The following is a 27,999-nucleotide window of genomic DNA, read 5'->3' as shown; positions in this document are numbered from 1 at the left end:
ATGAATAGAAAACACTGAAAGAGTGAGAGAGATTAGAGAGTGAGAAAAAAAATCAACAGAGGGAGAGAGACAGAGCAGTGTTGACAGACAGAAATTAATCAATAGGCAGACAGGAAGAGAGACAGGAGAGAAAAGAGGCAGTGAAAGAGAGACTGTTTATAAAAAGAGAGGGAAAAGGAGAGAGAGAGTGAGAGAGGCAGCGAGTGAGAGGAGAGAGATAGAGGAGGAGAGGGGGGAGGAAGGGGGGCATCCATTTTTGTGGCGGGGATTTGAGCTGCTTTTGTGTAACTCTCCCTGAGAGATCGCATGCTTGATGAAAGGCCCTTAGAAAATGCAAATTGCAGCACGCATGAAAAGCACAAAGAGGCATCTCGCTGTCCCTGCCATGGGTTTAATTCTTCACCAACCACGTAGCGCTGACGTCGGGAGCAGATAATCTCTTCTCTGCCCGGGAGTGTGAGTATAACACACAGACTTTCCTTCTCGGGGAACACTATTTTATCCATTTATTGTACGGGATTCATGGCTCTGATCCCGTTATAGGGTCCAGGGTGTGTGGACAGGACAGGGAGCAGGGAGGAAGTATATTTAGTTTTTTTTTTTTTTTTTTTGGAGGGGTGGGATTCTGCTTGCTTCTTTTAATGCTTTAAGAAGGGAAAGAAAAAAATGAAATATTGCTAAAAAACTTAGCAGGTGCAAAGGGGACTAGTGAGGAGGGGGAGAGAGAGGAAGGGTGGGGAGAGAGAGTGACAGAAAGAGAGAGAGAGTGAGAGGGAGAGAAAAAGAGAGCGAGAGAGAAGAGAAAGAGAGAGAGAGGAAGGGAGAAAAAAGGAGAGAGGAAAGCGGAGAGAGGGGGCGGAGAAAGGGAGTGAGGGAGAAGGAGAGAAACAGAATGAGGAACGGGAGACAGGGAGTGAAGAGAGGAAGAACGGAGAAAGATAGAGAGAGGGATGCAGAGAAACGCAGGATGGAAGCAGAAAGGGAGAAGACAGACAAGTGCCAACATGCAAAATTAGAGATCGTGTGGTTAGAAAGAGTATCTAAAACCAGGAAAAACATTACGGGAACAACAGGGCAACTTTTTTTGTCCTTTAAGTGTGTGTTTTTCTCTCTCTCACTGCTGAGCAGGGGAAAGAGGGGAAGGGGGGTAGGAAGAGGGGGAATGTGAGAATAAAAGCGGGAGGGATAGGGGAATGAGAGGGTCTTTGTACTGAGAAGCAGTGGGGGGGGGTAAGGAGAGAGAAGGAGGGGGAGCCACAGAATAAGGTGAAAGGGTTTTGGTGAAAGAAAGAGAGGACAGGGGTACAGGAGAACTGGGGGAGGGATGTAGTTTTAACTCTTGTGATGTAATTTTGTGGATAATATTTAATGTGATACTTTTAAAACCCTTCATTGCTGGGAGAAATTACTTTGAAATGAATGCAATGTTTTGTGGACCCAGGACATACTGGAAACAGAGAGAAATCTCAATGTATCTTTCCTGGTAAAATATTTTATAAATAAATAATTGTGCATCTTTCAGCGCTTAAGGGGTTAAATGGGGTGCAGTAAAGGGTGAGTTGTAACCCACGCCCCCCATATACATGCCCGCCTGTCTGTCTGGGGCCTGGGCAGGGAGGGGGTAGAATGAGGCCTTGTGATTTTCTGTCTCTCGCTCTCTCTGTCTCTATTACATGGCTGAGTGAGTCTGAGTAATGAATGTGTGATGAAATTACATGGGCACACACATACACACACACACAGATGCATACAGAGCAAAACAGGGATACATTGAAATACATTTAAACATACGATTACATAAAAAAAAACTGTTACATATATGCATGTTTACATATGCAAATAAAGATGAATAGCTAGACAGACTTTTACAAGCATACATACATGCGTATATACATATAGATAGTTATATACACTTGCACACAGTGATAGTGCATGGACACATACATACCTGATTGGAATATGTGCACGTACATACATATATACATAGGAAACAGATTAATACACATAATGTTTACATAGAAACATTTATATGCACACACAGGTTTAGGTTTGACAGACATTGAGATAGAGAGACATATTTGTAACAAACGTTAATAAATTGACACACATTATCATAAAAGACCATACAGCAATACTTACATATATGAAAGAATAATTATAAAGGATTGTTACAATATAACTTCCGAAGTTCCTAAAAATAATATTAGAGTTCCTGGGGTCCTGTTCACTTACTTATACTGGGCTTCAACAAGTTTACAGCAGCACACACGGTGGTAGAAACAGACATATTATAGTATACACACACCTGACTATAACCACATTAAATTATGTACATATTAATTAAATTGTTTACATAAATAAACCTACAGCCATAAATCCACATAATATTAAAAACACAGCAAATGAAAGCAAATGCACCAAATCTAATATGCACATGGGTAACGCAGAGGTTACATATAGATTCTTAAGCATCCACTTACACACAGGCATAGACTGATGCAACTACAGTACACAGAGACATCAATGTCATCATACACATTAAGTATAAATACATACGGATAGGACATTCATATTACACATGCACAGTGCGTCACACACACAGGATTATATATGCAGACACACGGTTATATATACTCAGACACTGAGGGTATTATAAGCAGACACACAGGATTACATGCATGGATACACACATAGGGTCACCAGCAGGGGACTGAGGTGGTACAGTCACAATGGGTTCAGTCATTGTAGAGATCCTGCATATCAAATTAAGAGTTCACTAAATCATGGGGGGGGGTTGGGTTGGAGAGAGAATTAACACTGTCATTATGTATACTGCAGGCTCTCCAAAGCCTGTTCAAAACCACAAACAGAAATCATACCTATGGATACACAGTTATACATTAACGAAGCACAAGTGGGGAAAAAAAGAGACATGTAGCATTTTGAACTGTGTGAGCACCACAAGCTTATCTATAAATGCCAGCATTTATCTTTTATACCCAACCATAAAATTACTGCAGAAGCATTTCCAACATGATAGCTGTAACATTTACCATTCCATTCTGTCCTATTTTAATGCATCTTTTTTTACTTTATAATAAGGATTAATTTACTTGGATTCACTCATGACCGTTTATACAAAGGACTATGCACAGGGACATACATAGACACACTGGTTCACATGGGGACAAATGCAAATAAATAAATAAATAGCGTGTATGGAGTAGCTTTCTCATAGATCCTGGTGTGAATGCCTGGGTGCTAAACAGATGCTTCAAATAAAAGTATTAAAAAAAATTAAAAAAGAAAAAAGAAAGAAAATAATAATCTGATCACTCACAGCACAAAAGTTATATGTGGGAAAAAAATATCTTTATTTAAGAGATTAGTGTTTCAGCTTTTATGAACAAGACCTTATTTATGAACCAAAATAAGACTTTATATAAATTCCATGACACCAATATCACGGGTCAGGCATTTTTACACCGGCACCTGTGAGTTCACTATCACATTTAATAATACTCATACTTATATATATATATATATATATATATATATATATATATATGTACACACTCACACACATTTAAATGTACCTTTCCTTTGTTATTATTATTTCATGCCAAATGCTCACTGACTGAAAAATGATAATTTAGCAGTATCAGACAGGCAAGAAATGCTACCAGCTTTGTAAGCATGTATCTTTGGCTTCTCAAAAAAGTAGTTCTACTTATGAATACTGTTGTTTGCTGATTGTTTGTTGCTCATTGTTACAGTCACAACTAATTATATCCATAGACAAACACAGATTAACAAAATAACAAAGGACACTCCTGGGGGTCACATGTAAGGACACATAATCAGATGCACATATATATACATTGTCAAAGAAAGTTAAAATAACTTTAAAAATAGAAGTCTCTCTTTGTAACGGTCATGGAGTTAGACATACTTTAAAGGGACTCTATAGTCACTAGAACCAGAGAAAAGGCAGTGTTTACATTGCTGCCTAGCAACACCTCTAACGGCAATCACTCAGACGGCCACTAGAAGTGCTTCTTAGTCCACTGATTGGTGCAGCGTCACTTTTGCAGCGCATGCGCAATTGCCTCCAAATGCTTTTTTTTATGGTAAATAGAGGCGGGGGCAAGCTGTGTGGGAGAAGAGGTGAATAAAATCTCCTTTCCAATGCAAATGCAAGGGAAAATAGTTAGTTTGACACTATAGTGTCTGGAATCCATGTTTGTGTTCCTGACACTACAGTGTTCCTTTAAAGACGAACCATTACATTTTAAAAGTAAGTTTATCTATTCTTTATATTTACCAAATATGTGTCTGTTAGGTCTGAAAAATAAAATTAAAAGTAGAATTCCACACCTGCACTGAAATTATGTGTCTACTCCTCCATTGCATTGTGTGCTCCCATACTAAGTTGGGAGGGCAAAATATTTGATGCACTTCTACCCAGACTGTTAGTGAGAAGATAGTAGAGGTTTGAGGATAGAAATTAGCTTCCATGTTCGCATGATGTCTAATTACTCGTACTTTTGAGTTATGTGAGTATGCCTTTTGCTGAAAGTGAGCAATTAGGGCTAATACAGGGCTAATACATGGCATTGCAGCATTACCTTATAATGATTTACACATCCTAGAAGGCTTTAATCTTCCATTGGTAAAGATGAATTTTATATTCCCCTAATCTCAAGAGATCCATTCCAAATTCAAATTCCAGAATTGTGCAACTGGTAAATCTTTTGATTGATAGCATTTTTGCATGCATACCTTTTATAACTCTTCCACAGGTATTATAGCTTCTCTGTATTTCACAAGACATTGCTACTTCACTGCACATGGCAATTCATGCAGGTATTTGTCACTGCGACAGTGGATTTCAGATGCATCTTCCTGCAACAAAATATCAATGACATTGACGATCACTGCAGTTGTGCTCAATATGTAAATTAAAATTAATGAAAGTCTGTTTTGGGAGATGGCGAAAAAAATATATAAACAAAACGGTTTAGAAGGAATCTAGACACAAACCAGTGTTCAAATGCATAGCTTATTTTTTTTTGCTCTAGTGCCTATGATACATTAGTGCATGGCACATAGTAAATGACTGACAATAACTCTGTACAGAGATTTCAAATCAGGAAAATGGTCTCGAGGACCTTAAATATCCCTGAAGACATTCCCTCAATATTTTCTTAGATATACAATTAGGAAGATTCAGAAATAAACCTACAGAATAATGTAGATTTATTTCTGCAAAATAATGATATGAGGAGGTATTCATTCATACAGATATAAATACCTTCAAACAGTAAAATTCAGATATGCGGAGATATACACAAAGTGAGGTAAAGACAAGTATGTACACAGATATAGATTCAGTAGTAGTATAGAAAGATATACAGATGAAGGTTCTTAAGCTTATTTGAGAAGTGCTTTCTTCATTATTGTTTTGATACCCTGAGGAAAGTCCCGAGTGGGGACTGAAACGTTGGTCTCATTTTTAACTCTGTTTAAATAAATTTTGGATTTTTATAAGACCGGTGAGCGGCTATCCTTTACTGATATATATATATACATATATATATATATAATCATGATGACATACACAAGTATGTACACATAAAGATGACTTGTGTGGATATATGTACAGAATATTAAAACTTGGGCAAACATACATACAAGATACAGACATACAAATATATCAGTATGCATAAAAGTGGTGGTTTGCATACAGGAATGTACAGCCAATGCGGAGAAACACTGAAATAGACAGATATCTAGACAAATACACATAAGGTGCATACAGCAATACACATGAAAGTTTATTCACTAAACTGTGACTTTTGATTATAATCAAATTAATTAATTTGGGGTGAACGTAGCTAATCTGTCACTTCTCTCATCTGATGATCTGAAAAATCCAAATCAGCTGCTTTTACTTACATTTAGCAATTTTGTCCTCAGATCAATACTATTAGCCGTTTGGTGAATATACAACAGACATGTTTACATATACATGTGTCATGTGCAGTATTATTCAGACTAGATGTACACAATAATGTATAAAGACATGTGCATATATGTTTATACACAATATATATATATATATATATATATATATATATATATATATATATATATATATATATATATATATACTTATTTTTTTATTCTATTCGTTTTTTTTTGGTTTTTTTTTAAATAATATGCTCCAGTCATCAGACTAAAAAAAAGGCTGATTTATTTGTGTAGGGTTTTTTCAAGTCCTTCAGTTTAATTGTGTTTGAAATGAGGTGATCTACATTACAGATATACAGGGTAACAAGTTAGAACACATACTCTTCTACTACCATAGGGATTATTTGAGGATTTAATGTGGGAGGAGGCATACACTGATATAAAGGTGCATATTGTGTTAAGCATATAGATATGTACATATTCAAATGGTTTATAACACCTATATACATGATAAAATTGAACACAAGAATGCATATGAACACTCAAGAAGCAAGGATTTGTTAATAAAGATACAGCAAAGAGATAACTGATAAGACAAGCAGACTGAGTTTATTATTCTGTATACAGCAATTTATGTTATCACCTGCTTATCTCCTGGTTATCTCCACACTAAGTTCAGCCTGAAGCAGCCATAGGCAGCACTACACAAACATGGCCTAATCAGCTTTTTATTAGGCACACAGGGAAGCACTATCTCCTGCACCATAATACACATTCATAAGAGCTGCCAGAGTAATTCTAGGTTGTTAGTCTGTAGTTTTAAATTCTATAAAAAGGGATCAGTTACATTGACACTTACTGTACCAACCTAGAATAGCCATTGCTTGCAGTTTTAAAATAATTGAAAGGGAGAAAATGCATTAATTTGTATGCTGCTGCTGCTCCCCCCTCTGGGCTAGAAGGGAAATTATACTTTAAAGAAATATTTTGGCTTGTTTTAGTCACATATACACATTTACTTAAATAATAATAGGTGTGTGTAGCACTTTACAGTTTAAGTTCTGGAGTTGTACAACGTGTGTATATTTTATTTATATAGCAAAGATGTGCTTTAGTACTTTAAACGTTATACCACAAAGTGAGGATATACATAGTTATAGAGTATATGGGTTTCTATCAACAGGTATCCTTAGCACTTTATGTACACTGTAGTAGAGTAAATATGCAATAAGTGCTGTAGTTATGCAGAGTGTGTATATTTTATTTATACAGCACAGGTAGATGTACTTAGCATTTTGTAGGTTATATAATTGTAGTGGGGAGGCGCATTAAATGAATATTTCAAGCATACCCACTAAAGCGCAATGACGCCATTCCTGGTTAAGTAGTCAAAGTGTGTGTGAATGGCTTGACAACTCACCTGGAAAGAGGATACTATTAGTCCAATGAGCCAAGCCATGCAGTGCAGGGCCAGATCACAGGCAGAGAGTGTCAGCTGAGCAATCTCTGCCAATGAGTTAAAGGGAAACTATAGTGTCAGGAATACAAAGTTATTTTCCTGGAACTTTAGCTCCCTATAGTGAGTGCCTCACTCCATCGTGGCCCCTGCGTTTTTAACCCCTTCTGTCACCTACCTGGTTCCAGCACCGATGTACCTCAGCACTGGATCAGACACTGCCCCACTCCTCCCCATCAACGTCAGCCGGCAGGGGAAACCTAATATACATGGGCTGCAATTGCCACGCTCGCATTAGGACTTTCCCTTACAAAAGCATTATACAAAGCTTTCCTATAGGGTTTTGGGTGACGCTGGATGTCCTCATGGCAATATAACTGCTACAGTGCACTGTGTGTTTCTTTTAGGGCTATTGCACAGTGTGTTTCTTTAAGTGCTATACAGATAAAGTGAAACTTCCATTTAGCTTATTTTAGGACATGCCAATGTGAAGAGTTATCAGTACTTATAAATCCCCTCAGTAACAACTCGCAGAGATTTAGGAAAGTTTCCTGAGTCATTCACTTTGAACTTTAGAAGAAACTACTGATTCTCATAGAGAAGCATCATTGGCAGATTGTGGTGATTGCTGCTGTGTGTACCAATGCTTCTCTGTGCATCTGACTGGACAGAAGTGATAAGTAATGATAACTGCACAGGAGAAATATTGAAGCTGCAGTGCAGAGACACTCCCAGCCTTGAAATACAGCAGAACTGACAAGATTTTTAATCCTTTCAAAATTGAAATGGTTGGCTCAGTAAATTTAACACAAAAAGGAATCTTCCAATTATAAAAAAGATGAATAATTTTTTTTTTTTTTAATTGGAATGTTCCTTTAAAACAAGAGCTTCAAACTCAATTTACCTAAAGACCACTGGCCAAGGTGTCTTTTCACCACGAGGCCGCTGATACCTACTCTCAGACGCCCCACAGAAATCCACACCCACAGACACACACACAGAACCACAGTGATAGACATAATTACTCAAGTACAAATCCAAATATAGACACTGAGGCACACACTCACGCACTAGATAAATACACAAACACACACATATATATGCAGGGCCAGTCTGGGAAAATATTCAACCTGGCTATTTAAATTCAGAGTGGCCTAGTGGGAGGGGCTGGGGCATGAGAGGGGGCGTGTCAAGAAGGATGTTCATTCAATGCTTTTCTAGGGCACCTCATGTGCAGAGACCTGCAAAAGAGTTCACACATGGTAAAAAAAACTCTTTGTTTGTTCTGCACAGCACAAGCAAATTTAATGACATACTTGTGCTGCCTTTGTTGGTGTATTGCCTCTGTTGTCTCCATGAGTGGGATACCAGAAGACAAAAGAGCAAAGAAAAGGTACTGTGAATGCATTTGTAAGTTGGTCTTGAGATTATATGTGTGTAAAAGGGGTTGTTTGTAGTGTTGCGTGTAAATATGTTTGTTTCAGTTCTATTGTTTTGTATATATGGCTGGGGTCTGTAGTATATATGTTTGTTGGGCTGCAGTTCGTGTGAATAGGGCTGAAGTGTGCATGTGTGTATAGAGGATGTAGCAAAGCGTGTGGTGAATGTAATGTGTGTGTGTGGTGCAGGGATGTTGCTGGGTAGCATCAAGACCAGAGTCTTCCGTCAAAGGGTAAAGTTGATGGCCACTCCCACACATGCAGACTCTAGCCCCTCCCAAATCCCATCCTCTAACTCACACTATGTCCTCCCCAAAATCCCAACATGTTCTATGAATCACATATAATCAATGTATTCAGACTATATTAAGCTATATTTAAAGACCCCACACCTGCTGTATTAACCATGCAACTGCAGCATGAAAGGAGTATTCCAAACATCATAACTCTCTACAGCTAGCTGAAATGGTTATAATGGCCCAAATTCTTGGTAATGTGGCAAACCGTTTTGCAACATTTGCCCTCTTACCTGGGTCCCCTATGGTTGGTGACGTGCCTCCGGCTTCTACAGTTCTGCAGAAGCTGGATGCCAGTCTCGCTTGCTATTTACCAGCGCATTAGAGGACCACTCTTGGGCAATAAATGCAACTCTGTGCATAGAAATGTGTACAGAATGGACACTACCCAGCTCAGAACTCTTATTCCGGGCTCGTTAATGAAGCCCGAATGATTCTGCCAGAAATGGAGTTACCCCTCCAGCAGCAAAGGGGTTAAACTCTGTATGTGCAATGTATGCTGCACATCCAGACTCTGGGCATCATGACCACTTTAAATCACGGAACTGTTCGCAGTGTTTGAGGTAACCCTTCAAATCTAAACCCCACTGCATTTAAACCTACATCAGTTTTCACAGGCATTGCTGTGAAGTTTAGTGCTCTGGAGCTCTGTGATACACTGATACACACTGCCGCGGAGCTCTGTGATTCACTTATGAAATATAATGTAATTTTTTCCAATTTTTATATGGACATTCTTGTGCAAATTATCACTCCCCAGTTTATATATTTACATTCTCCCTGTCAGTTAACCCTCTCCTATTTATATATCCACATTTCTCAGTTAACCCTCTCCATTTCCAATTTATATATTCACATCTATTAAATTACCTTCTCACACCCTAATTTATATATCTACATCCCCCTGCTAATTGAGTCTCTCCCCCTGTAATTTATATATTTACATTCCCCAGTTAACTATTTCCTTCTCTACAATTTACATATCAAATTACTTTGCTCACTGACACACACTTATTAATTCACACACCTCACTCACTTCATGTATTTCACTGTTAAACACCTCACATTCAAACATCTGCAGACAGATATTTACTAATCTCTGCCACTGGGCTTCTGCAGGAAGTTAGTGACAGCCTGGACAGAGGGGGGGCTCACTGCAAAGTTTTAGATTAGCAGCCATTAGCTCCCTCCCCATGAATTCCCTTCCCTCTCGTAGTGTTGCACAGATATACTGATCCTCTACTTCAACTTACAAGGAGACTCCTGATTCATGAGACCAATTAGCAGGCTGAACCAACAACAGCAGCAGCCTTCACACACAGGCCTGGAGAGCAGCCTGCATTCTGGTTGGGGGAAGGTGTGGAGCCTCCTATGCATCCTGCTGAAACTGGACACTCAGGGCTAATAATGTAAGTCTGCCTAGTAAAGCCCCCGGGGGCTTTACAGGAGCCCACTCACGACTGGGTCTGTTCCCCCTACCCACAGCAACACACTAGTGTAGAGAATAGGGGATGTAGTGTGTGTGTGTAAGGGAGATGTAGTGTGTGTGTGTGTAAGGGAGATGTAGTGTGTGTGTGTGTGTAAGGGAGATGTAGTGTGTGTGTGTAAGGGAGATGTAGTGTGTGTGTGTGTAAGGGAGATGTAGTGTGTGTGTGTAAGGGAGATGTAGGGTGTGTGTGTAAGGGTGAAGTGTTTGAGGGGAGGGGGTGTAATGTAAGAGTGTAGGACTGCATTAAGAACCTGTTGGGGCTGAGGAGTATGATTCTTAAAGGAACACTATAGGCACCCAGACCACTTCAGCTGATTGAAGTGGTCTGGGTGCAGTGTCCCAGGTCCCTTAACCCTGCAGTGGTAATTATTTTAACACGGTGCATTGCCATGGTAACCATCAGTAACACTCCAATTTATTTTCCAGTTCAGGACAAGATTTTATTCCCCCATGTTTCCTTGTGTATTTACCTTTAATCTTGCTTTTTTACAGCAGGTTTATCCGGTTTGTAATGTACACTAGCTTGCAGCCTACTCAATGACTATACCATGGTACTGTTCCTGCTGCCCCTTCTATATATAGTGGAAATAGTAGCTGTAGTGGTGTGACAGGGCCTTTTGTGGAAGGACAGTGGCAGTAGTGGGAGAGATAGGGGGGGTGGTCGGGGCTGTAGTGGGAAGACAAAGGCTATTGTGGGGGAAAGGGTTTGTAGTGGGGGAAATAGTTGCTGTAGTGGGAGGACTGGGGCTGTAGTTGGGTACAGCGGCTGTAGTGTGGTGGGTTATAGTGGGAGGACAGTGTCTGTGGGGGGGGGGGGGGATAGAGGAAGGACAGTGGCTGTAGTGGATTTTGTGGGTAAGACAAGAGCTGCTTAAAAAAAGCAATTTTGATTAAACACAAACTAAAGTGTATTGTCCCCTCTCTGAGGCTTACCTTGAGCTAGGGGCGGAGGGACCTGGTTCCAGGTGGTCAGCTGGGAAATGTTGTGGTCTGAATCCTGATGCATAAAGACAGGTCCTTCTGTGGCAACCCATGACAACACTCTGATATACTATAACATATTAGTATGCATGTGTATATTTATAGATGCATAATATTCTCAAAATTTTAAATTCAAGTATAAATTGTTGATTTTTTTAAAATCGAACTTTGACCTCACTTACCTACATACACACTTTCTTTGACACTTACACTGCAACAATCACTGACCTAGATAGACACTGTGCATTCTGACACATTCACACATACCGTCAAACACACATTCTCTGAACCATACTCACACACACACTCATGGAAAAATATACATGTGACCATGGGCATCCGCATGAATTTTTCCAAGGGGGGGCATAGTTGGCCCCTTTTTGAAAGTGTCATGAAGAGGAGGGCATAGTCATTATCACATAAAGCCAAGATGACCAGATTTTGAAAATAACCAGGACACCCTGTTCCTTTAAGCAAATTACATTCTGGTTACCATAACAACTTAATCTAAATGAAAATGCTATGATGCCAGGAAGCCCCTGGGCGCTCTCTTTCCTTTAAGGGGTTAATCCTCTTTTACATGGTTTAAACCCAAAGGCTTCCTCCTGCTCCAGATCTCCAGGTTGCTCAGTGGTATTCGGGTTCTGAAACGGAGTGTCAGGAAGTGCAGATTGACGTCAGGCATGGGTGCCGCTGATTGGCTAGAGTGGTCAGCTGAAGCTCTAAGCCAATCGCTAGTTCCCGTTTGATAATAATTTTTTTATTTTTTTTTTGAATGGGGATCTAGTGAATGGCTAAGAGAGCCGGCTGACCAATCTGCAGCACCCCTACCGGCGGCACTCTGTGCTACCTAACACTCAGTAAATAAAAGTGAACACATTAACACAGATTTTTTTTTTTACCTGGGGAGATGAGAAGGTCCAAAGTTTTCCTGCCGACCCAGGGACCAAAGCCTTGTGGTGTGGTGTCCAGAATGAAGTGGAGGGATCACTTCACTTGTCCTTCCTGCTCCAATCTTCTTTTCATCTCCTTCATTTGACACGGTCTTCTTTTTATTCTGACACTGTCTTCTCTTCTCCTTTGCTCCTTCTGCTCCTTTACCTTTCAGCTTATTTTGCACCCTTCTGATCCCTTTCTGCTACTTTTGCTCCCTTCTGCCCATTCCAGCTCCTTGCTGACCCTTCCTGCTACTTGCAGACCCTTCCTGCTCATTCTCCTACTTTACCTTTGTGCTCCTTCTGTCCCTTTCTGCCCCTTCGCCTACTTTACCTTTGTTCAAATTCAGATTCTTTCTGCTCCTTTACCTTTGTACTCCTTCTGTCCCTTCTGGCTCAGTGTTGACCATTTCTGCCCCTTTCTGCTCATTCTCCTACTTTACCTTTGTGCAACTTCTGATACTTTCTGCTCTTTTACCTTTGTGCTCCTTCTGTCACTTCCTGCTCCTTGCTGATCCTTTCTGCTCCTTCTTCTACTTTACCTTTGTGCAACTTCTGATGCTTTCTGCTCTTTTACCTTTGTACTCCTTCTGTTCCTTCATGCTCCTTGCTAACCCTTTCTGCGCCTTTTCCTACTTTACCTTTGTTTTCCTTCTGTCCCTTTCTGCATATTCTCCTTCTTTACCTTTGTGCAAATTCTGATTCTTTCTGCTCCTTTACCTTTGTGCTCCTTCTGTCTCTTTGTGCTCCTTCTGTCTCTTTGTGCTCCTTGCTGCCCCTTCTCCTACTTTACCATTGTGCTCCTTCTGAATATTTCTGCTCCTTTACCTTTTTGTTCCTTGCTGCCCCTTCCTGCTCCTTGCAGACCATTCTTGTTCATTTATGCTCCTTTCAGCTCCTTCTCCTACTTTACCTCTGTGCTTCTTCTACCCCTTTCAGTTCCTTGCTTCCCCTTTCTGTTCCTTGCTTCCCTTTCCAACTCCTTGCTGACACTTTCTGTCCCTTTGTGCTCCTTCTCCTACTTTACATTTGTGCTCCTCGCAGACCCTTTCTGCTCCTTAATGGAACACTATAGTCACCAGTACAACAACAGCTTAATGTAGTTGTTCTGGTGAGTATAATCATATGTAGGAAGTTTCATGCAAACTCTGCCTTTTCAGAGGAAAAGCGGTGTTTACATTGCCCTTTGGGACACCTCCAAGTTTGGCTCAGTGCTGCACAGCAGGCAACAGTGCCATTCAGCGTCTCCATGCTCTGTATGGGGACGCTGAATTTTCCTCATAGAGATGCATTGATTCAATGCATCTCTAGGAGGAGGTGGTGTTTGGCCCTGCCCTGTGGCCGATTTTGGAAAGCATTGGATTGGCTAAAATTCTGAAATTCTGATTATGCCACCAAGGGGGCGGGGCCAGCGCCGGCAAACCAGCGCGGCGCTGTAAATAAGGTGAGTTTTATTAACTTTTAAAAGGGCTTTAACCCCTTAAGGACCAAACTTCTGGAATAAAAGGGAATCATGACATGTCACACATGTCATGTGTCCTTAAGGGGTTAAGTGGGTTTAACACTATAGGGTCAGGAATACGTTTTGTGGGAGTTGCAGGCTGCACTCTGTGCTGCTCCCCTGCGGATTCAGTCAGGAGAGAGAAGGAGGCATGAGATGTAGCTTCCTATCCTATCCCTTCAACTTTCTGCTCCTTCTCCTACTTACGTTCCTACTCCTTCCTGACCCTTCCTGTAAGTTGCCCCCCATGCCTCACTTACCTGATCTGTAGGCTACCCCCGCCATGCTTCACTTACCTGATCTGTAGGCTGTCTCTGCAGGCTGGGAGTTTCTGGCTGCACTCTGTGCTGTTCCCTTGCGGATTCAGTCAGGCGAGAGAAGCAGGCATAAGACGTAGCTTCCGGTCACTGCCTTTCCATACATACCTACTGGCCGACGCCAGTTCTCCTCCCAACAGCAGCCCTACCACATGCACATAGTACAGCTAAATCATTGGGCAGTATAAATTCCTGGTACATTTTAAAGAGCAGTTATGAGGAGGTGCAGATAATTAAGTAGTTATATACAGTGTGTGAATGTTATATATATACAGGACTAACATGTGTACTTTAATCACTCTACAGGTGTGTGCAAATATTATTAATACAAAGCAAACAGCTGTACTTATAATAGCAGTTTTACAGACGTGCATAAAAAAAAAACAATGAACATTTTAGTAATAACAACCTCTATAGACTTTCCAATGCCATGAGTTTGGATCAGTAAAGGTGCATTGTAGGATTTATTCAGGCAGTCCTTTATATACACACTGATAACGTCTACATTATGGGCCTTTTTTTAAGAAGTTGTCTCAGGTATGCTGTGACTTTATAGTGTATTGTCTGAGCACCATCTTTGTCCATGTTCGACTTAATAAACACTGGGATATAGGCTAAATAATTAGACATTGACGTTAGCTTTTTTTTTATTTCATAATATAAAATGGATTAACGGTATTATATATACATATTATGATAAAATTTAGTTTCTAATCTTTTTTAACTCACTGCTTGTTTTTTTTTTTTTTTATCTATGGACTGCTTGTTTCTCGCCTACAAGCTGTTGTACTTTTTTTTTTTTTTTACCGGTGGAATGCTACATAACATTTTATAGATTTTTTGCATTCATATTCAGAAGAATCTCAATTCAGATGAAAATCGGCTTATATGGATTCATTCCCAATCTCCGAATAGAACAATAGAAGAATGAACTAATGGGCGGACTAATCATTAATTGATTTCTTCCATGCATAAACCCACCTGTTGGGACCTGGCTGTAAGACCTGTGGTTTTGCTTTCTATTTGTGCTCATGTTGCTGTTCCTTAACTGTTCCTAACATTCTGTTGGAAGTAGGATGGTCAGATGGCCTACTATATATATATATATATATATATATATATATATATATATATAGTAGGCCATCTGACCATCCTACTTCCAACAGAATGTTAGGAAGTAGGATGGTCAGATGGCCTACTATATATATATATATATATATATATATATATATATATATATATATATATATAGTAGGCCATCTGACCATCCTACTTCCAACAGAATGTTAGGAAGTAGGATGGTCAGATGTCCTACTATATATATATATATATATATATATATATATATATATATATATATATATAGTAGGCCATCTGACCATCCTACTTCCAACAGAATGTTAGGAAGTAGGATGGTCAGATGTCCTACTATATATATATATATATATATATATATATATATATATATATATATATATATATATATATATATATATATATATATATATATATAGTAGGACATCTGACCATCCTACTTCCAACAGAATGTTAGGAACAGTTAAGGAACAGCAACATGAGCACAAATAGAAAGCAAAACCACAGGTCTTACAGCCAGGTCCCAACAGGTGGGTTTATGCATGGAAGAAATCAATTAAAGGACCACTCTAGGCACCCAGACCACTTCAGCTTAATGAAGTGGTCTGGGTGCCAGGTCCTTCTAGGGTTAACCCATTTTTTCATAAACATAGCAGTTTCAGAGAAACTGCTATGTTTGTGAATGGGTTAAGCCTTCCCCTATTTCCTCTAGTGGCGGTCTCACTGACAGCCGCTAGAGGCGCTTGCGTGCTTCTCACTGTGAAAATCACAGTGAGAGCACGCAAGCGTCCATAGGAAAGCATTATGAATGCTTTCCTATGTGACCGGCTGAATGCGCGCGCAGCTCTTGCCGCGCGTGCGCATTCAGCCGACAGGGAGGAGAAGAGGAGGATCGGAGGAGGAGAGCTCTCCGCCCACCGCTGGAAAAAGGTAAGTTTTAAACACTTTCCCCTTTCCAGAGCCGGGCGGGAGGGGGTCCCTGAGGGTGGGGGCACCCTCAGGGCACTCTAGTGCCAGGAAAACGAGTATGTTTTCCTGGCACTAGAGTGGTCCTTTAATGATTAGTCCGCCCATTAGTTCATTCTTCTATTGTGCTATTCGGAGATTGGGAATGAATCCATATAAGCCGATTTTCATCTGAATTGAGATTCTTCTGAATATGAATGCTAAAAATCTATAAAATGTTATGTAGCATTCCACCGGTAAAAAAAAAAAAAAAAAAAGTACAACAGCTTGTAGGCGAGAAACAAGCAGTGAGTTAAAAAAGATTAGAAACTACATTTTATCATAATATATATATATATATATATAGAGTATATATCCTAGAGATAATTCTAGATGCAGTATTCTGGACTGCTATAGCTAGGATAACGAATAATCTATCGTTTTCATATAGAATACATTGCTGTAGTCCATGAATTGTACCAATGCAGTGATTACTGTTTTTTACGTGCCAGTTTTGTCTTGGTATTTTATGCTGTGAATTATCCATTGTGTTTTAGTGTGGTATTTGTGGTTGTATGATCTGGAGTTTTAGGGAAAGATGGATTCTCCATAACACCCATTTCTTACATAAGGGAAAGAGGAGATAGGAGATGTAGAGGGAACATCTAACGCATTGGTTGATTGTCGGCTGCTTGTTGAGAGATGGGGATTTATAGGCACAATGGATATGGAGCAGATTAATGTTTATCCATTCCTAGATATCTTGAAGCATGAAATGATCGTCTTGGCTTATTGCTCCTACTGTTTTCACAGTTCCAGTTATACCTGCATGGATTCTTCTACAGTGGATACTGTTTTCTACTAGTTTGATTGACATGGTTATCAAGAGTTGAAAGTCTTTTTTGCACTCTGCATGTTGTTACATTAGTGATTCTACCTTCACTGCAGCCATTGAGTCCAGGATGTAATTTCTTTTTTGAATTAATTACGTATCATTTTACAGTCAAGAATGTCAAGTCCAGCAGATTGGTCTAGATAGAAGAGTCAAAGCTGCAGGATAATTTGAATTGTCTGAGGGTTTGTGGTTTGTCTTCTAAAGACTTAGAGAGTTTGAGGAGAATGGACAATATTTTTTTCCTGTAATGGGATCTTGTATTTTCTTGTGCATGATGTAGTCAGTGGGTTGTCATGCAGCTAGATTAATGGAGTTTATTCAGATGACTTCTTTTAGCTTGTCATATGATGTCTCAATACTTCCCAACTACAGGTGTTCTATATACCCTATAATTTGTTGGACTAATCTTTCTCTAGACATGTACAAAATATGCAGAAATTCTGATGGTCTTTTTGGAACAGAGGATACATGGCCTCCATTTAGGGCACTCACATCTGCCATCCACACTGGTGCATGAGCTTACACATAGCTGTCATTCCTTGATTATCCCAAAGCAAGGTAAAGTTTAGTAGAGAACACACCATAACAATGTACATTTGGGGGCATAAAAGAAAAGCAAAATAAATATAACTAATATAAAGAGATATTTAGTGCCAGGGAACTGGGCACCACAGTCTTACTGTACATATATGGCTGGTTGAACACTCTTTGGCACAATTAGCACCAGTCTTTTATATGAGGAATTGTTGATAATTGTAACTGGAAAGGAGATCTGAGGATCATTGATACATTTGTTACCCTGTATTCCTAAAGCTACAATGCCCTATTTGCAGGTAAAAACTTGAAATAAGGTTTTACTTGCCTTTACTCAAGCATAGTGGCTCTATTGTCAGCTGCCCTGCCTCCCACAACGTCAATTGGCTCTTTTTCCTGAGTCGTATCCAATGATCCACATAGAGGAGCAAGTACCACACCCACATCCAAATGCTTCTCATAGGAAAGCATTGAATTTAGTGCTTTCCTATGAGCTTCCACGTAAATGTGACCAAGTTTTACTCAGTCAGTGTAGTGGAAACACCTCTGGTGGTTCTCTAGAATATGGCCACTAGAAGTGATTTAACCCTTTCTAAAACATTTCAAGATTTTACATTGCAGGGTTAAAACTAAAGGATCACTTCACCAAGACCACTTAATTGAGATGAGGTGCTCTGATAGACAATAGTGGTTCTTTAACCGTAAGCCTTCATCTCCCAGCAGTCGTGATGGGAAAAAAAAATGGAAATCATAAGTTATTTTTAAATGGACACTATAGTCACACAGAACACTTCATGTCTGGGCACTACGGACCTGTAAAGCACTTTAGCTTTGCAAAAACTGCAGATTTCAATAGAAATTGACACTTTTATAAATGAACCTGGCTACCCCTCCTTGGCTTTTAAGGAGACAAGAGGTCATGTTACTTCCTGGTCTGGTTAGTTCAGTAGAGCTAAACGCAAGAGGCAGCAATGGCCCAGAGCACCAGGGAGTCTGTGATTAGACAGCCACAGAAAGTCTGGGTGGGGTTAAAAGGAGAGGGTTTGCAAAGGCTGCAAACAAGAGATTTGCAGGTTTTACAAATTTTTTTATATATATATTCCTAATGATAAAATGCATAATTAAATGCAGGCAAGTTTTCATTTGAGGTATACAAAGTTGTATTCCTGGCACTAAAGCTCCCTCTGCCACCCCCCTCTCTAACGCTCCCCTCACTGGTAAAAAAAAAAAAGGGCGGTTAAAAAGTTTATTTACTTACTTGATCCCAGTGCCCATGTCCCGACGAGTAGGCGGTAATGCGCATGTGAGGCAAATGCCACGCGCACATTAGACCTCCCCATAGGAAAGCATTGAATCAATCTGATGTTGGGAGTCCTCGTGCAGAGCGTAAGGATGTCAAGCATCAGACACCGGACCAAAGGTCTGGTTCGATTCAGAAAGCTCTCTAGTGGCTGTCTGGTAGACTGTGGGCAGACTTAGTGCTGCAATGTAAACATTGCAGTTTCTCTTTTGCACTAGGTGAAAGAGAAAAAGCCATTTTACTTTTCTTTTCTCCCATGCAGCGCTGTTTTTCAGGCTGCTGTCCCGCCTACCATATGAAAGCATTAGGAGGCTAGTGCACATGTGCATTAAAACACTGTGTTGTGCTAATCAGAGGATTTCTATGAGTAATAAATTGCAACGGTTTACTTGCCTAGTCCTCCGGAAATGTCTATAGTGGCTGTCAGAATGACAGACACTACAGGCATTTAAACCCTGCACTGTAAACATTACCAGGTTAAAACTACAGGGACATGGCACCCAGATCACTTCAGTGAGATGACATGGTCTGAGTGCCTTCAGAGTCCCTTTAAAAGGGGGGCTGTTTATCAGCTTTAAATGGATAAAGGAGGTGATGAGTGATGAAGTAAATACAAGTTTATGGGGAAAATATTGTGCACAATGAATATCTGATCTATAACTACCAGTAACTAAAGAAGGAGCAAAAACATTTCATAGAAAATATTAAATTTGGCTGTTTTATTTGATTGGCAAAAATAAAATGCATTGCGTTATATTATACCAGCTGGCTGTCATCTTATGTACAAATCAGGGACATGGCCAAAATTTCTGTTGTCTAATGTTATTAACGAAGTATACTGTGGCACATGTTTTAATGTCAAAACATTATTTTGAGCCTCTCTTAGTACCTACACAACCCACCCTTAAAAATATTCTCAATTTATTTCAGTTAGTCACTCTGAATTGTTTGTCTGCTGTATCTGACTAGCTAGATTTGAGCTACTTTCTATCTCTTTTCATCTGTGTTTCTAGAATTTTGAATGTAATGCTAGTCCTAATTGCTCCTCTCTTTTAGGAGACAGAGCAGTCCTCATTCTCTGCTGGAAAGACACGCTGCAGCACACCTCAGAGATGGACTCTGCTTCACACCTCCTTGCCCAGGCTCCACCCCCTTCTCAACAATCCACACTGATATCCCATCTAAGTCCTTCTCCACAATCTATAGACCAGGACTTCAGTAAATCCACTACTTCACCTCAACCTGCCTTTCAACATTCTCCATCTCCTGGTGACTCCTCATCCTCATCAGATTCCCATACTACTGCTAATTCCATTCCTCAAGTGAACTGCATCTCAATTGGGTCACCTTCCAAGACTTCTCCTATTGCTCGAGTTAGCTCTCCAACAACCTCTCTTCCTCTCTCCTCTCCTCCACTTTCCCCTTCTCCTGTTTCACTCTGCCCTCTTCCAGAGAATATGTCACCTCAAAGTGTTGCTATTTTTCATCCTACTCTTATTCTAAGTCCTCATTCTATAGCTCAGTCTCCCCCTCCACCGTCTGTCTCTTCTCCCTCTGCTTCTGCTTCTCTTTCACCGCCATCAGCCTCTCAATGTCCACCTGCCGACTCTCCTGCTCCATCTACCACATCTGAATCTGTTTCCCCATCTGTCCCAGCCATCTCATCCTCCCCCCAAAACCTTGAGACATCTCCTTTCTTGTGTCTCCCTCCAGCATCCCCCTCCCCTCCTCCATCTTCCCTATCTCCCTCTCGGGCTTCTCCTTCTCCTCCTCCTACCTCTCCCCCTGTCTCAGCATCTCTCCTTGGCCTTTCTTTTGCTGATGAAGAACTGGATCTTCAACGTCATTCCAATGGATTTGCTGATAGCACAACATCCAAGTCCAGACAGTTCCCATGTACAATTTGTGGAAAGCAGTTTAGATTTATCAGTATTCTCTCCTTACATGCAAGCACACACAGAGTGAGAGGGCCTCTTGCACAGGGCAGAGGAGTCACCAAGTCTTTCTTTGAGTCTAATTCCCAGAGGCCTTTACCCCTAGGGCACCAACATCAAAAAGAACCAAGCTCCCCCATGATCACAGACCACACTCCAGAAGACACACATGAACCAGTCCCTCTGTTGTCTATTCCTGCTCCTCTTCCTCCACTTCGTCACCCTTGTCCTTTCTGCAAGGGTAAATTTCGCAAGGCAGCTGAACTAGAGCGTCACCTCCGAATACTTCACAGGCCTTACAAGTGTCACTTATGTGATTTTGCTGCTTCCCAGGAGGGTGAACTAGTGGGACATGTTGAAAGAAGACATGCTGCCCCCCAGAGACCCAAAATTGCTGCACCTCTGCCAACTCCAGTCCCCACTCAAGCTACACCTCCTGCTGAGTTCAAGTGTGAGATCTGTTCCCAGAGTTTCACACAGTCCTGGTTCCTGAAAGGCCACATGCGCAAGCATAAGGACTCTTTTGATCACAGATGCTCAGTATGTGGACGATGCTTCAAGGAATCCTGGTTCCTAAAGAACCATATGAAGGTTCATTTAGGCAAGATAAAGACTGTAGCAGGGCCAGAGCCCCCTGGGCATCAGCCAGGTCAATCTCCACATGCCACCACCTCAAATTCTCCATCTTCCTCCTCCTCCAGGCTCCTTGGATATCAGAGTTTTTATTCTGGTCTTCTTTTGAGGCTGCCACCACCTGGAGATGCCACCTGTTCACAGATGCTCCAGGCCACAGCAAGAGCAGTGCAGGGAGGAGAGGGAGACCATGATGTAGCAGGCTCTGCTGGAAGAGGACAGTCTATGAGTTCAGCTATAGGAGATGGAGCTGCAGCCAAGGCCATGCTTTCCCAGGGTTCTAGTGGCATTGTACTAAAAAATGTTGGGTACCCAGGTAAGAAAAGGTTAATAAATATTATTTTTGGGGGAGGGTAACATTTTCCTCAGAATGTATAGAGTAAGTATTTTCCTTGTGAATACCACAAGGTATAAAGGTTCATCATAATACATATAGAAGAATAAACAGGGTAAAAGTTAAAGTTAGTTATTAGTCACTATCAATTTTTACTGTTTTTATTCTTAAAAGCCCAATTCATACACATGAAAGAAACACAGAAGACATATATTTATAGTTGGCACTATCTCTTTTCATTAATTGATTTGTTATAGAAGAGGGAGCTATACTGCAATTTCTCAGTAGTCACCCATTCATTCCACAGATAAGAATGGATGGGGTATCAACTCATCACAGGCAGAGAGACCACGTGGAGCAACTGGTAGAGATTGTCCCTTCTGTGCCAAGTCTTTCCGTTCCTCCCACCACCTGAAGGTGCATCTTCGAGTTCACACAGGTTAGAGGTTTCAACATGACCATACAGATTTTTTTTAGTTATCTGCTCCCATTAATTTGTTTATTTTATTCCATTGTTTTGTAGGTGTTTTAATAACATTATCTCGGCAGCGTGTTTACAAAGAGTATTGTTTTACTAGTTGGCCCCTTAAAAGCAGTGTAAGGAATTAAGTGAGCTTGATGGGGTTGATGTTCAGGAATGTGGGAACCATCAGAGGGGAGGATTCATACTTTTACCCTAGTCCTGTTAGATTTGTGTTTGTCTTTTTGTTAGGACCAGTCGGATTGAGCATTCTCTTGACTCAACAGAAATGGTAATCTCTCTGGTGTTGTAATAGCTGGTCCAGGGAACTCCTAGACCACCATTAAGACATTTTCCCCTACCATAGTGACCAGAAGATGAAAAAATATAGAGAGGTTATTCTCTGATATAACAAATTTCAGTATTGATTTACCCCAAATACTGATTGAGAGGGCTAATTATCAAGCATTTTGGCTAAGCATTATGTCCAAGGCACTCCACTTTTCTTATTTGTTTTCAAACCGCACTAACCATGCATTGGGTAGAGATGAGAGGACGACTTAATGATGGATCGACATCATACAAGCATGTCTTGGGTGTTTTGTTATTTTTTTGTATTGTTTTTGTTACACTGACTTTGAAAGGGTTTGGTTTCTTTTAATTGAGGGATTGCATGTATGGTTCCTGTAACCGGGATTTCCACTAGAAAAGCAGGCATTTTTTCATCTGAGAATCCACTACACTATTATTACTTATAAAGCGCCAACAAATTCAGCAGCGCTGTACAATGGGTTATGGAATTGATAAAGGATCATGGCTCCTAAACTTCTCTAGGAATGTTTTTCTTCTACTTGTTCATTTTTATTTTCCTTAGGGTATTTCTACTGAATCACATTTTGAATTAAATATGCATTACTGCATGAAAATGATTGCAATGATTGCTATCTAGCAAATTAACCTGAATTAATTTACGCCTGCCTATTTACACCTAAGCAGCTGACTGTACACATTTTCCATATGGACGAAAGGGGTTTATTGGGCAAAATGGAATCCCGCCACTTCAGTTGCCTACCACTTCCTTTTGAAACAGATGTGCTGGTGTTTTTTGTAGTGCTATAAATATTATATTTGTATAAAAGACATGTGAACATTTTATTAAAGGGACACTATAGTCACCAGAACAACTACAGCTTATTGTATTTGTTCTGGTGCATATAATCAGTCCCTTTAGGCTTTTTGAAGTAAATACTGTATTTTCAGAGAAAATGCAGTGTTTACATTACAGCCTAGGGATACCTCCACTAGCCACTCCTCAGATGACTGATAGAGGTGCTTCCTGAGACACTGAACATTCCTCATAGAGATGCATTGATTAAATGCAATTCTATGATGAGATCCAGATTGGCCAGCGCTGTGTTTGGCTTGTGCTAACTCTGCTCCTGATGTGCCTCCTTAACAATCTCAGCCAGTGAAATGCTTTCCTATGAGAAAGCAATATGATTAGCTCAGATCATCACTCCTGATGTCAGTCAAGCAGGCAGATCAGGGGCGGAGCCAGCAGCAACTGAAATAAAAGTAAAAATGTACTATTTTTAAGGGTATAAGGGGAGGGCAGGTGGGCTAGTTGGTGTATTTAACACTATAGGGTGAGGAATACATGTTTGTGTTCCTGACCCTATAGTGTTCATTTAAAAATACACAACATAAAATGCAACAAATAAAAAAAACTAAATGAAACAATGCAGACAATATGTTTTTGTATCTGGCAGATATGTAATATAATGTTTTATTATTACGGGCCCATGGGTGGGATCCGGGTGTATTATAAATATGATAAAATTAGCCAGGGGCAAGTTTTACCAGTCTCTTACCGCCCCCATAGTTCCAGTCCGTCTTGCATCTATAAAGGCTGGGTAGGTATTCCTCTTCCTATGTAAAGAATCCACAGGAAACACGATTGTGCTAAAAGCCGATATAATTGAAAATTAGATATCCACCCGTGCAGGAGATGGTCAGCCAACATTCACTTTTTTATATACTGATTTACACAAAACCAATATACACAAATAATGATAAATTAATTATATAATATCTTTCTTGGGATTAAATATGCCATTTCATAAAATGTATGAATTTCATGTTACTTTATATTTAACTCATCCCTCCCCTTTCCCCTCAAGTTGATAATTATTAGTTCTTTGTAAAAGAAAAATCTAATATGCACAGAAATAAATACCAAAAGTAAAAATCTAATTTAATTGAAATGAAGACAATATTCATGATGATTTCTTGCTCTATGCTCTCTAAGATGCAGTTTAGGTGAGTGGAGAGAGCATCCTTTTAGCTATGTGATATTTGTTTCCATTTCTCACATTTCTGTTTGTCTCTATTATTATTATTTTTTTTTAATGTAATCACTCATTTCTAGCATGGATACCCCAATTCCTTATCTATCATTAATATATAGTCTCTAGCTTTGCCTTTTTCTTACAGTGTTTCATTTTCTTTTCTGCCCAGGTGAGCGCCCCTATAAATGTCCTCACTGCTCCTATGCTGGAACCCAGTCTGGTTCCCTCAAATACCACCTACAGCGTCATCACCGGGACTCCAAACTCTCTGCTGGTGCCCCATTGAGGGGTAAAACTGTTCAACCAAGTGCTTCACAACAACAGAGACTCTTGCCTTCAGTTTCTGCTGCGTGGGGTAACTCTTGTGCAGATATGGCGCCTACATGCGAGGATGGAGCCTCACTGCCTCTTCGTCTGCACCTGAATGACGGCCAAGGAGCCAGTGCATTTCCTCGTGTGGTTGGGAGAGGAATCCAGAGAAGAAGAAGTCCCTCACATCAACCAACTAATGGAAGACCTGATCATGAACCACTGGATTTGTCCCAAGGAAACCCCTTCCACCGCTGCATGTACTGTCCTTTTGTCACCTCTGTAGGGGAACTGATGAGCCTCCATCTTCAAGTCCATCATGGAAGGAGATCTCGCAGGAAGGGGGGATACATTAGGGGCCGGCCCCGGCCTGTACACTCTCCTCAAGCCCAAGGCCCAAGTCTGAGAGACAGCCCTGGACAGTGTGAAAGCACAGAATGATTTGATACACTACTTGGCAGTTGGTGTTTGATATGCCCTCATGACTGCCTACTATCCATGTTTCCCATGATGAGATAAGATGAGACTGTAAGCATGAGAATGAAAGAGTAAGAAAACTAGCAAAAACTGAGGCAGCTAGGGATGTGGGACAACTTGGAATGGGGGAAGGTGAGATTGCTAGGGAAGGGAGTGTGTGGGTGCGTGAACTAAGTGACAGAGACAGCTAGGTTGGAAGAAAAGAAGAGAGTGGTACAGTTTGAAAAGAAACCAAGATACACAAGCTGAGTTTGAGTGGATTAGATGCCTACCGAGGGTAAAAGACAGTCAGTGAAACTCTTTTCCTGGGACAGCTAGTGGCAAATAATACATTAGCAATACCAGAAACATAATAAAAGTTTTCTGTTTGAGGTCAAACAGACAGCTTTTGATAGTATTAGGTCTTGGCTTAATGGTTTTGAAAGAGTTATGGATCAAAGAGTGCTAGTGATGAAACCATATAAAAAGTGTTAAGAGGCAATATCACAGAGCTCACTTTTCAGAAATCAGAATGACTGATTGCAACATATCAGAGTTTTACGTCAAAAGAAAGAGCTATGAATAAGTTCACAGACTATTAACGTTAGATTGAGAGACACTAGATCTAGGGAAAAAGAGAAAGCTAGTCAAAAAGTTAGATAACTTAGTGAATATGATCTTTTTTTTGTGCCAGATACTTCTCCTTGTTTCTGGTTAATGCCGAAACTTTATTTTTGATAATCTGATTCGGAACGTTCTTCAGATCCATCTACAGGTAGATGTCCTTTCTACATATTCACCCCGTGTTCCCATTTACAACCTGTTTAGGTTTCAGCTCAGAAAAACTACATTTCCACATTTAGAGATTTCTATATTTTTTTTTATTCTTTTCTTGTAGAAAATAAAAAGATAAATAAAAAAAATCAAATCAAAAGATTTTGTTTGAGCGTTAAAAAGACGAACTAAAATAGGTGTATGTTTCAAATTAAATTAGAAGCAATGTGATTCTTGCACAAACATTACAACGTCATACACAGTATTAAAATGGTGGTACACAATGAGATCAATTAATGCAAACAGTGCCTTAGAGATGGGCTTGGAGACAGATTTAACACATTAGACTTGCTACGACTCTATGCAAGATTTGAGCAATGGAGCAGTTTTTTGTAGAACCATTAGAGAGAGCTATGGTTTACAAACAGCATATTCTTCTTATAATAATGAAAATGTCTTAAGGCAGCACCGGTCCATTATCTGCCTATAGATGACTGTAAATATCAAGCATTTAGGTACCAAATTCACATTTTCCAACAGTTTAGGGGAAGGGAAGAAGTGAGAGTGTTCAAGATTATTCAGTTCAAAATGTTATTTGTAAGGAGTTATTTTATCTTAGAAACCTCTGTATAGTAAAATAATTTAGAGTATATACTAGTTTACATGAGCTACATTATGTTGACATTATCATGAAGTTGCATAGTGGCAAATATTGTCAGGTGCCTTGCTAATAGTAGGGTATTTGTGTATTTGTATTTATCTGTCACTACTACTGTATGTGACAAAAATGGTCTTCTTTTATGCTAATATTTCAGAATGGTCTGAAATATCGCAAATCAACAGATAACATCTAATGTCTAAAATATGTTATCTCCAATATCTGAAGGCCATTATAAAATTTAAATAAAAGGTACAATTTTATACATTTACATATTGATTCTTTGCACCTCTGAATACCAGTCTATACAAAAAAAAAAATGTTTTATCCTACATTTATGTGGTAGGTATGATTCCCGTATTTCAAATAAACGCAATGCTAATTTTTTTTTAAACAAAGCGTATTTGGTAGTGAAGGGGTAACAAAAACATGCATGGGTTGAAAATACACATTTTCAATGAGTTATAGTGAACTATAAGAAATTTTAATGTTTTACTTGTTAACCATTTAAGGACAGAAGCACTTGTCCAACTTCTGTACCAAAAACAAAACGTAAAATTTGTGCTATATGTTTGATCCACCATAATTTAAGCCATGTAAGTGCCCCATGCATATCATATATTGTTTTTGAAAGGACAGAAAGGGCTTCCTTTTAATATCCTATGCGTATACCTACAACAACATTAAGTGTAAATAAAATGTTAAAAAATGGAAGGGTGGGGGACACTTTATTTTCACATTTTTGCTGATAGAAATTCAGCCTGAGGCCACTAAATAAGGCCATAGCTGCAAAAGAGTGGATTTAAAGGAACACTATAGGGTCAGGAACACAGACGTATAGTGTTTAATCCACCTTAGAAAAGGTGAAAACTCACCTTATTTCCAGCACCGCGCAGGTCTGCCGATGCTGGCCCTGCCCCCGATCTGCCTCCTTGGT

General features: G+C 39.9%; 1 protein-coding gene across 6 annotated transcripts; it reads left to right on the top strand.

Annotated features, from left to right (window-relative positions):
* Positions 1 to 249: 249 nt before the first annotated feature.
* Positions 250 to 26,902, top strand: ZNF219 (zinc finger protein 219). Of its 6 annotated transcripts, none has more exons than XM_063454784.1 (4): positions 250 to 456; positions 20,213 to 22,039; positions 22,365 to 22,496; positions 25,035 to 26,902. In XM_063454784.1, exons 2-4 carry the CDS (start codon positions 20,269 to 20,271, stop codon positions 25,613 to 25,615), a joined length of 2,484 nt encoding a protein of 827 aa, XP_063310854.1. In that variant the 5' UTR covers positions 250 to 456; positions 20,213 to 20,268; the 3' UTR covers positions 25,616 to 26,902. The 6 variants fall into 6 exon arrangements, with proteins under 6 accessions (XP_063310854.1, XP_063310856.1, XP_063310855.1 ...); XM_063454786.1 differs by lacking the exon at positions 250 to 456 and adding an exon at positions 885 to 1,095; XM_063454785.1 differs by lacking the exon at positions 250 to 456 and adding an exon at positions 4,616 to 4,745.
* The last annotated feature ends 1,097 nt before the right edge of the window (positions 26,903 to 27,999 follow it).

Source organism: Pelobates fuscus, chromosome 5 (assembly GCF_036172605.1).
Source record: "Pelobates fuscus isolate aPelFus1 chromosome 5, aPelFus1.pri, whole genome shotgun sequence".
NCBI lineage: Eukaryota > Metazoa > Chordata > Amphibia > Anura > Pelobatidae > Pelobates > Pelobates fuscus.
Note: the sequence above shows the minus strand (reverse complement) of the source record. Positions and strands in the feature narration are given on the sequence as shown.

Coding starts and splice junctions, on each gene's coding strand:
- ZNF219 (XM_063454784.1), top strand. CDS start 20,269: ATGGACTCTGCTTCACACCTCCTTGCCCAGGCTCCACCCCCTTCTCAA. Junction 22,040..22,364: donor AAAAAATGTTGGGTACCCAG/GTAAGAAAAGGT, acceptor TTCATTCCACAG/ATAAGAATGGATGGGGTATC. Junction 22,497..25,034: donor GCATCTTCGAGTTCACACAG/GTTAGAGGTTTC, acceptor TTTTCTGCCCAG/GTGAGCGCCCCTATAAATGT.